Source organism: Mus musculus, chromosome 4 (assembly GCF_000001635.26).
Source record: "Mus musculus strain C57BL/6J chromosome 4, GRCm38.p6 C57BL/6J".
In the NCBI taxonomy this organism is placed as follows: domain Eukaryota; kingdom Metazoa; phylum Chordata; class Mammalia; order Rodentia; family Muridae; genus Mus; species Mus musculus.
The window spans coordinates 99,749,408-99,760,703 of NC_000070.6; the positions used below are offsets into that span (position 1 = coordinate 99,749,408).

The window sequence follows — 11,296 nt, forward strand, 5'->3', positions numbered from 1 at the left end:
TAAAGGGATAAGTGACATGGTTGGGGTGAGGTGGCGGGAAGGAGTCTAACTGATGCCTTAGGAACGACGGATTTCACTGCAGTCCAGATTTTATTGTAAGGGCACTAGGAAGCCAGTGGGGTTTGAAACGGGTACGATGTGATTGAAGGTTACTGTGAGATAGCAGTGCTGTACTGGTCCAGCTGACATGTACCTTGCGTTGCCAACATTGACAGAGCAGAACGGAGCAAAGGGGATGGCTGCTGTATGTAGGAAGTGTCAGCACATTTACAGAGTGATGTGTAGGGTCTAAGTTGTGCTTAAGCAGCAGGACACACACAGACAGATGACTTCATAAAACACATGTTTCACTGGGCGTACTTTTTTTTTTAAAAACACTACAATAGAGCTCTTTTGTTTTCAGTTTTAGATTTTGACCTTTTTATGTTTCATACTTAACAAGTTTACATATATTTTGTGTGTGTGTGTGTGTGTGCCATAGTGTGTGTGTGTGTAAAACAGGGTAGCTTGTGGGTGTTGGCTCCCTTTTTCTATCAAGTGGATCCTGGAGGTGGTACCCGTCATCAGGCTGAGCAGCACAGGCCTTTGCTGTCTGAGCCATCTGGCTGACTCCATACTTTAAGTAGTTTTCCAAGTTCCAAGAGGTGATGGGGTTTGGTTGTTGTATTCCTTCCTGTACTTGGTAGTTTTGTTTATTAGTAGCTGAGTTCCAGAATTATTTTAGATGGTTCTCTATACCCTTTTAATAGTTTTGGTTTTGTTTTTCATTTATTAATTACTATGTTTTGGGGATGGGAGCTTTGCTTGTACCTCAGCAGGTCAAAGGACAAATTGTGGGAGCCAGTTCTCTCTTCCACCATGTGGGGCCTGGGGCCTGGGGATTAAATTTGGTCATCAGGCTTGGTGGCAAGCACCTTATTCCCACTGCACCCTCTCACCAGCTCAATAATTATTACTGGCTTTTTAATTTACACACTTAAATTTAGTTAAGTAATATGTATATTCTGGCTGGGTGTGGTGGCACACGCCTTTAATCCCAGCACTTGGGAGGTAGAGGCAGGTGAATTTCTGAGTTTGAGGCCAGCCTGGTCTACAGAGTGAGTTCCAGGATAGCCAGGGATATACAGAGAAACCCTGTCTCGAAAAAAACAAACAAACAAACAAAATAGATAAAAATAAAAAAAATTGCATATTCTGTGTTTGATTTTTGCCTCCAGGTAGTAGGCATAATATTTGAACTGCGTGTTTTATTTAGATTTGTAACTACACTGATATATTTCTCACACTGTTGAATCATGTCTTACTTTCTTCTTTCTTAAAGGTTAGCTGTGCGCTATCATTCTTTCTGTTTTCTTTCCAAGTACATGAAAAGTCCATTCTCTTGGTATCATTGTAAGTAGAAATCTTTGAACTATACATTTATTATAATGTTCATTGTATAAGGATGTTTATAAAAATGTTAATTTAAATGTAAAATAAGACCACACAATAGTTTTGAATATATTTATCTTAGTCATTCTCAGAAGGATAATGCTTTAATTTTACTTTATAAAATACATTTTAAATCAAAACAGTTGACAAAATTATTATTGATATATTCTCATGTTTTCCAGGTCTTCATATTTTCTCTATACTAATCAAATTATACTTCATAATTTCTCTATACATCCTTCAAAGTGGCTTTCTTGCTTCTCCTCTTTGCCTTTTGTATTTCATTCATTTCCACATCGATCCGTTAGCCTTATTCTCTCCATTTACCTTCATGATATCTTTCATATGTTGTGTTCTGTTTTTTGTCCTCTGCTTCCCTACACCACAGTAGATGAAGGTTTCAGATCCTCTTGGTAATCCTTAAAGAGATTGTTTTGTTAAAGAACATTACAGTTTTCCATTTGTCATAGCAAAGAAAAACTGGGTAAAACTGGGGATGTGTTATCCTAATACTATAATATTGTATAAGCTTAGAGTAGCCTGGGATGCTTGGGTCCTCCCAGTTTAGTCCCATTTGTCTGCTGCCTTACGCCATGCCCTACCTGGTGCTTTCAGTGGTTGTGAGAACTCACTGTATAGACCACGCTGGCCTTGAACTCAGAGATCTGTCTTCCTCTGCCTCCTGAGTGTTGGGACTACAGGTGTGTACCACCACTGCCTGGCTCCAAGCTTAAATCTTTATACTGGTTGACATGAAGAAAAAAACCTTTAAGAAACCTTTCCTTTAAGAAAGGGGCTGTGTTAGTTCTGTGGCTGTGATAAAGCACCATGGCCAAGGCGACCAATGGAAGGAAGGCTGTGTCTAGGCATATGGTTCCAAAGGGATGAGCATCCATCCCCATCATGATGGAAGCATGGTGGAAGGCAGGCATGGTGGCTGGAGTATCAAGCTGAGAGCTCACATTTTAATCATAAGCGTGAAGCAGAGAGGGCACGCCTGAATGTCACATTCTTTTAAACGTCAAAGCCCAGCTCCAATGACATACTTCCTCCAGCAATGCTACACACATGTTATAAACCTCTCCAAACAGCGCAACCAAGTAGGGACCAAGTGTAAACACCTGAGTCTATAGGGGGCGCTCTTATCCAAACCATCACAGCGGGAGGATGCTCAAGCTTTTTGGAACCTTTTTAAACAGAAGAGGGGCGAGATTAATAGTAATGGCACCAGTAATTCAACAGCTGTCACTCTTCGAAAACTTTATTTTGTATTGCTAAAAATAAATATTAGGGGATACTTGCAGAGAACAGTGAAATTAATCATTGGCTTGAGTCACACGGCTAAGTGTCAGCTGTGGAGCTAGGACTAAGACCGTCTAACTAGTCAGCTTCTCGTTGAGCATGGATGCAGTCAAATCCAGAAGACCTCAGACAAAGGCTGTGGTAGATACCAGAGACACCAGAAAAGTGGTGGCTCCGTTTATCAGCATCGTGTTCCCAGTTCTCTGTCCTTGCCCTTTCCATGTAGCTTCTAATTATTCATCTTTCATTTTTCTATCAGTTGAATATTTTTAACCTGTCCCTTTATAATTCACCTTTGTTGTCCTTTCTCCATTAACATGGCATCCTGTTCCTCATAACTGTAGTTTGTAACCGGCTGAGGAGCATGGAACATGAAGAAGTTTGAAAATGGTTGCCTCGGGAGTCACTTTGTGCTTGCAGAGTAGAAGGAAATGCTTTCTCTGGTCTTTTCCTCAAGGGACTGTACATGTGGCACACGAAGTGTTTGCTAGTGACCTAGTCAAGTGGCTGTTGGCTAGACGTGTGGAGAAGTTGACACTTCCTGAATAGTCACATGCAGACCTTTTTTCTTTTAAACTAATCTTGAAAATCAGACATGCAGAGTATATTTATTTTTTCCAGGCTCGGAGTAAAATTATATTCTGTAACATTAAAATGCTTTTTCTTGTCATTTTAGACCAGTTTGCTTAGTTTTAACTGAAATTCCTTTCATGTCAACCTGGTTTTTACTAGTTTCAACATTTAGGTGAGTCAAACCAATTTCCATGTAATATTTCCAGTACGATTATTACAGTCGTTGAAAAATTTACACCGTAGCTATTGATGCTTTTGCGGCTTTATTTTCCTTTACAGCATGCTGCCTCTTCTATTAAAGGATGAACTCCTGCTGCCCTCGGTTGTGACAGTGATGGCATTTGTAATAGCTTGTGGCACTTTCTTTCCAATGTTGGAGAACACTTCCGAAGAACAACTGCAGTTGAAGTCCTTTGCTGTCTCTGTAAGGAGGCACCTTCCGGGCTTCACATTTTTGCCCAGAATTATGCAGTGTTTGGTAAGTTAGGCAGCAGCTTGCTTTCCAGTATTTAATTTCTGCATGTATACTGCTTGCCTAGCAATACATGTGGAGGTTAGAGGGTAACTTTTGGGAGTTGGCTGTTTCCTTCTACCATGTGTGTTCTAGGGCTTGAACTCAGATTGTCAGGCCTGGTGGCAAGTGTCTTTAAGTGCCGTTCCATCTTACTGGCTCTGTTCAGTTTTAAAGGAGTATATTTTTTAGCATATTACTAGTTTTTTTGTAAGTTACTGAATTTTTGTTGTTGTTGGATAGGATCATACTCATTATGTAGCCCAGGCTAGTCCAGAACTTACTATGTAGCACATGCAGCATTTGAACTTTGCCCTTCCTGCCTTGGCCTTTTATATGTTAGGATCATAGACTTGAAAGGCCATTTATACCCTGTTGAGATGTGTTCTATAATGCATCCATATAACTTACACATTTTACTGGGGTTAAGTATGCGGGTGCTTATAACTATCATTATCATCTAATTTTAGATGAGTTTTAATCATACTCCCCGCAAAATGTCCCTACACAGTGGCAGTCATTTCTAATTATAACATCATTGCTAACCCCAACCGTGGACAGCATTAATCTGCTTTTTGTCTGTAATGTGCCTCTTCTGAATATTGCATATTAAGGGAATGTCATAGTCATTTCAGGCTGCTGTAACAAGGGAAGGCTGACTGGATGCTTAAGCAACAGCCATTGACTTCCCCAGTCTGAAGCTGGAGGCACTGGCCGTCAGGGTTGGTCTCTAGTGAGTCTGCTCTTCCTGGCAGAGCTCTCATTTGCTTCTCTTCACATGCCTCTACCTTGTCTGCTATCTTCCTTTATTATAAAGATTATAGTCATAATTGCCTTTCTAAAAGCCAGAGTCCAAGTATAGTCAATTAAGGGGTTCAGGCTTCAATGTGTGAATTTCTTGTTTTACATGTATTGGTGTGTGTGTACTTGAATACATGTGTGTGTGCCTGTACCATGGGACCTGTGTAGAGTTCAGAGGACAACTTGTTAAGAGTCAGTTCAGGCCAGGCAGTGGTGGTGCACGCCTTTAATCCCAGAGGCAGGCAGATTTCTGAGTTCAAGGCCAGCCTGGTCTACAGAGTGAGTTCCAGGACAGCCAGGGCTACACAGAGAAACCCTGTTTCAAACTGCCCCACCCCACCAAAAGTCAGTTCAGTTCTTTCCCCATGTGAGATTCAGGGGTAGAACTGGGGTTGTTGGGCTTGACAGAGCTAGCACCTGTACCTGTTGAATCATCTTGCTGCTGGGACACAGTTGGGCCCATGACATGGAATCATAAAATGTGGTCTTCATGACTGGTTTCTTTCATGGCATAGTCAGTCATGCTATGTCACTGTTTAGTCATATATCATTATTTAGATTTATTTCCAAATTATATCTCATTAACATGTTACTCTCCCTCCCCCCAATCAGTTAATGGCAGTAGGCTGATTTTGTTATTGTGAGTAATACTGTTAGGAACATCTGTGTACAAAACCTGAACCCCAGTTTTCATTCCTTTGGAACATATAGCTTGGACTAGAGTTGCTGGGCGCTGTGGTAACTCAATGCCTGCTATTTCAGAAATGGCCTGTGAGGCTCTATATTGCCATGACATGTGAAGGAGGACACAGTGCCATGCCCTTGATGGCACTGCTGCTCTCTTCAGTTATAGCTACCCTATTAGTTGTCAGTGGTGTCACTACACTTCAGTTTGCAGTTTCCTACTGAAGATGTTCCATATCTTTCCATGTCCTTTCTGGCTGTTTGTGTATCTTTTGGGAAAATTACTCAAATCTTTGTTCCTCCTCTCCCCATCATGGTAATAAGATTTGCACACTCTAGGCTACCTTTCTTTTTCTTTTTTCCTTCTTTTTTTATTAGATATTTTCTTTATTAACATTTCAAATGCTATCCCAAAAGTTCCCTATACCTTTCCCCTCCCCCCTCCCCGCTCCCCTACTCACCCACTCCCACTTCTTGCCCCTGGCGTTCCCTTGTACTGGGGCATATAAAGATTGCAAGACCTAGGGGCCTCTCTTCCCAATGATGGCCAACTAGGCCATCTTTAGACTACCTTTCAATGACAGCTATAGCTTCAGCCACTTTTGCCTATTTTTAATTCAGTTGTGTATTCTATTTTTGAATTGCACAGCCTTTTATACATTATTTAAAATGTGTGTTTTTGATTGGATGAGAGACATGGCTCAAGTTAAGAATATATAGGCTACTGCAGATGACCTGAGTTTAATGATGTGAAAGTAAATATCCGCCAGTTCAGATTAGTTCTCCTCTTTTTCTTTTTCTTGTTGTGGCTGAATAAAACTCTACTGTATATATGTACCATATTTTCTCTATTAATTTTTTGGTCCATTCCTGGGCTGGTTCTGCTTCTTTGCCATTGTGATCACTATAACAGTAAGCTTGGTTGGGCAGCAGTCAGTGTAGCTGTGGGACACTCACTGACTTGCAGTCTGTGGCTCTATCTGCAGGAGTGTAAGAGGTAGCTGATACAGCAGCTCGTAGGTGCGTTTGGTTTTGTTTGTGCTTGTTTGTAGGCATCCTGCACACTCAGTTCTCTAGTGGCTGCTGTAGCTTCTCTCACCCCCAGCAGTGTATCCGTTCCACTGTCCCACAGCCTTACCCACAGGTGGTCATTTCTTTTCATCAGGACAGTCATTCCTTCTAGGGAAAGATGACAATCATAAAGGAGTTTTAATTTGCATTAATCGGATGACTTAGGATGGTGAACACTTTTTCAAATATTTATTAGCCATTTGTATTTCTTTTGAGATCTGAGTGTTTGGTTCACCATTGGATGATTTTTTTAATGTTGTTTTATGTTTAAAGTTTTCTATGTATTATAAAGATGGCTCTTCTCCACCCCCACCATAGTTTTCTATGTATTATAAAGATGGCTCTTCTCCACCCCCACCATAGGCTTTTTCTTACTTTGGTGACTGTTTCCTTTTCATTTCCAAAGTTTTGGGTCTTATATCCTCCTGAATTGATTTTTACCCAGGATAAGATATGGATATAATTGCATTTTTCTACATTTGCATATCCAGATCTCCAACACGATTTCTGAAGAGGCTTTTTCCCATGTGGGCTTTTGACACCTTTGCCAAAGATGAGTTGGTTGTAGATATTTGGGTTAATTTCTGGGCTCTCTTTTTATTGGTATGCTTGCTTATTTTTGTGCATTTATATGAAGTTTAGGGTCCCCCCTTTCTTTGAAGAATGCCATTGGAAATTTAAAAGAGAGTGTTGTTGAATATATAGATTGCCTTAAATAACAACCATTTTTACAATATCATTTTTTGACATGCAGTTTGTTTTGAGACAAAGTTTTATGTAGCTCAAGATTGCCTTGAACTCACTGTGTATGTGAAAGTAGCTTTGAACTACCAATCTTCCTGCCTCTGTCTTCTAAGTGTTAGAATTACTGGCATATGTGAGCATGCCTGGTATTTAGGCTGCATTCTTTCTTGATCATGTTTTTTCTCTCCCTCAATCCTCCCAGATCTTTCCAGATCTTCCCCACCTCTCTACCCACCAGCTTTACAGTCTATCATCTTTAAAACAAACACAAAGCAACCCCCATTCACACAAAAGACAATGAAACAGCAAAAGACTAGCAAGACAAAAATTACCCAAACAAAACGGAAAAAAAAAAAAAGTCTACAAAAATATTGAGTTTGTTTTGTGTTTGGCAACTACTACTTGGCATGGAGCCTGCTCTGAAGTGTGATTAATATACTCAATGAAACTCCTTTGGAGAAAATTGGTTTTTCCTTTGCCAGTGGGTATCAATTGCTGATAGCTTATTGGTTAGGAGAGAGAACCCTTGTCCATTTCCCCTTTTCAGTGCTGGGACACATCCGGTTTGAACCTGTGCATGCTGCCATAGGCTGTGTGAGTTCATATGTGCATCAACCCTGTTGTGTCTGGCAGACACTGCTTTCTTGGAGTAATCCATTACCTTTGGTTTGTATAATCTTTCTGACTCCTTTACTTCTTAAAGCCCAGAGCTTCGGGAGATTTGGGAGTGGGGCCTTTGACCAAGACATCCTATCCTGTTTATGATTGCTCCAAAGTCTCTTATTTTCTGCACATTGTTTTTTAGTTGTGAGTTCCTGTGTTCCCATCTACTGTAAGAAGTTGTTTCTCTGAAGAAAGGCTAAATGAGGTATTAATCTATGAGTATAGCAGAACATGATCAGGAGCCATTTATTGTATTGCTGTGTTCCTTTAGCAGAATCATAGTAGTGTGCTTTCCTGTAGGTTCATGACCTATTTTGTCTCAGGTTCTTGGCCACTTTAGCATTGTCACCTATGGGTTCCATCTCCTAGAGTTGGCCTTAAGCCAGTCAGAGAGAGGTTGCTTACTTCCATAGCAGTTGTGCCACTGTTACACCATTCTGCCTTACAGGTAGACGCTGCTGTAGGTCACAGGGCATGAAGCTGGGAGACACTGATGATGGTCTCTCAACCGTGGTGATGTGCAGAGTACTTTACAGTGTTAGACAGCACAGTACATGAACATCTCACTGAGCATCTGGGCAGCTTTGCACTGATGGTGATCCATATGGGAGAACACTGGTGATGTAGACATTAAGAGGCAAACAAGAAAAACAAGGATAGAATAACTTTCTTACTCAGAGGTTTACGTGGAAAGCAAGATGTAAAATTTATTTTGTGAGCATATGCCTGGATACTTGGATGTATGCAGAACTGTACCCTCTGTGACAGCCCCAGGGCGGTTGTTAGGTGGGAAGTATCATAGGCTCCTCAGTTTATTCAATTCATTGAGTTACTTACTGTGCACTCAGTGCAGTACATAGTACATTGCAGGTTGAAAGTACAATGAGAAAAACAGAACCCAAAAGTTATTCTAGTGGGACAATCAGTGATGCTAGCATGTAGGAAACAGACAACACAGTGTTTACTGGTCACACGTGGAGACACAAATCTAATGAGATTAGAATGTGGTTCTTCAGCCGTGAGTCCCAGTTCTGATGCTCAGTAGCCACACACGCTAATAGCCTCCTAGACTGGAGAGTGCAGAAAAACATTCTTGTAGAAAAGTTGTATTCACAACATGTTCTAGAGAAGCCAGTTACTACTTAGTTACCATAAATGTGTACTTTTATTACTGATTTTGACACTTAATCCAATAAGACCTTGTAATTTTATTTAATGTGCCTCTAACTTTTCAAGTCCAGAGAACTATGTCTTATAATTTACCATAGTACTAGCTCATTGAAAATATTCAGTGAATGTAATTTTCCATTGATCATAGAAAAAAAATCAGACAGGTTCTCCTGGTTAGTCTAGAATTTTATATTCCATTGGGCCTGGGTAAAGGAATGCCATTACCTTAAGTAGTGATATCAGGTATTCCTTGTTAGGGCCTTATTCTTCAGTGCCTTGTGGCATGAAGTGAGATAGGTAGAGGGTCTGAGGCTTGGCCACAACTATGGTTTCAGGAAAGGAAAACCCAGGGCCCTGGAAGCCAGCAGCCTCCTCAGACAGCAGGAGCTCATGGTCTTGCCTTGGTTGTGTCCACACAGAAGATGCCCTTATACTTACACAGTTTTAGAAGACATGTCCTCCAATGACACTTCCTAGCCTTGGAGGAAAAAAAATTATACTTGCCAGGAAGCCATTGCATGACTTTGCCAGACCCCTGATTTTCTTGAAAACAGTTCAGTACTGATGTCGTGGAGTGGAACCAGAGCACAGCGGGAAAAGCAGAAGGAAGGCAGGTGTTCCCGTGAGTGCCGTAAGGAAGGCTGTCTGTTGAGCCCTATGTATGTGGGGCATCTTACACTGAACCAAAGAACACTTTCATGCTGCAAAGAGGACTAGGTATTTCCCATCAGATATGAAACATTCATGGAGTCCCAAGAGAAAAAATGCACTGAATAAAACAATGGGAATGCCATGTTCCATTTCACAGTGTTCTTCATGCAGAAAACCCAAGAAGCATGTGCAGGAGCCTGGACAGGAACTGCGTACTATGGTAGGTGAGGGCACTGGATCTGCTGTGCAAGGCTCCCACAGCAGAGCTTTGTGAGAACCCAGGTAATGCCACCCAGAATTTTCTTAAGTAGATTTTTGCTGTTCTTTGTTATGTTTTAGTCAATCGCTTTAATTCTGGTGTACTCAAATCCAAATTTCCAATCAGAATTTATCTTCATTATATTGAATGAACCATGGTAAAGTGTGCCTGTAACACACAGTTTGATGCAGGGAATTCTATAGACAGAAGTTTCTTTTAAGAGAAATAACTAACTTGAAAATGAAGTCTAAAAACATTACATAACAAGCAGTTACATAGACTCATGAATCGAAGGGTATTTATCTCAGATGTAAGCATTGGTACCACTTTCTGTGAACTAATTTATTTTCCCCCCAGAAAATCCATCTCCAGGGCTATTACAGGAGACAGGAGGACAAGAGGATGGAACTACTGTAGTGTCATTGTCACTTTGAAAATCTTTGCAGCCAAATTGAGTTGTGTGACTGTAATGATGGATCTTTAAAATTTTTTTGCCAAATTAATAATTTGGAAACATACTAGAAAATGTATGTCAAAACCGCATTGTTCTCAAAGTGCACACTTCAGGAGTTACTTCTGTATTTGAATGCTGTACATAGTAACTGTTGGACACCTACTGATTCTTATTAATTATACAACCAACTGACAAAAACTGGTGTCAACTCAGGCACTTGGTGTGACTGCACACCCCTCCTGGATGTCTTTTAAATTCATGGCTTCTTTTTCCCATGAATTGCAACATCATACACATATCCATGTATTCTGCTAAGCACATAAATACAACCTGCTCAGTCTGAGTGATGTTATTTGTAAGTTTCAGGGACCATTTGGTATTGGATTACCAGTAGTATGCTCTTCCCTGGGGAAGAATATATTTCTCTCACTCTCAGCATTCCTTGCCTGTAGTTCTTTGTAAAGGATTGAGCCCTTGTGGGCTTTCCCCAACCACAATAGCATGCATCTCTATTGCTGGTGTCCTTGTTCAGCTCTTGTTTAGGTAGCCATGTTGGTCAGACTATGGGTATAGCCTCTGATATTACTAGGAAACATGGTATCAACAGCAAACTCTCTGATCCTCTGGCTCTTTAGAATTTTTGCATCCTCTTTGCAATGATTCTGGAGCCTTAAGTGTGGGAGTTGTTTTGTAAATTTATCCATTAAGACTGGGCTGTACAACTAAGCATACAGTTGGTTGTGGTTTTCTGTAGCAATCTTCTTCTGCTTCAAAGAGAAGTTTCCTTGATGAGGGGTCAGGACTATACTTAAATATTATGGGTAAATATTTAGAATGTCGTTAGGGATTTTGCTGGTTTAGTAAAGTGGTAGTTACAAGTTCTCATTCAAGATCCATTACTTCACTAGCCCTGAGTATTGGCTAGGTTTCTAGTTCCAGGCATGGTATCTCTCTTGTTGGTAAGTCCAGTTAGAGAGCTACT

At 40.6% G+C, this 11,296-nt stretch overlaps 1 protein-coding gene across 12 annotated transcripts in view; it reads left to right on the forward strand.

The window, feature by feature from the left end:
* Alg6 (asparagine-linked glycosylation 6 (alpha-1,3,-glucosyltransferase)) overlaps positions 1 to 11,296 on the forward strand; it is a 47,865-nt gene that overhangs the window by 33,812 nt on the left and 2,757 nt on the right. For 10 of the 12 annotated variants that reach the window (XM_006503161.2, XM_017320257.1, XM_030253605.1 and 7 more), the window contains 3 exons: positions 1,322 to 1,392; positions 3,410 to 3,478; positions 3,586 to 3,784. The exons of 1 other annotated variant lie outside the window; for it this stretch is intronic. In XM_006503161.2, coding sequence (XP_006503224.1) covers positions 1,322 to 1,392; positions 3,410 to 3,478; positions 3,586 to 3,784 — 339 coding nt within the window. Of the gene's footprint in view, positions 1 to 1,321; positions 1,393 to 3,409; positions 3,479 to 3,585; positions 3,785 to 9,758; positions 9,884 to 11,296 lie in introns of all 12 variants that reach the window. One more of the 12 variants, XM_017320256.2, reaches the window with a different exon arrangement.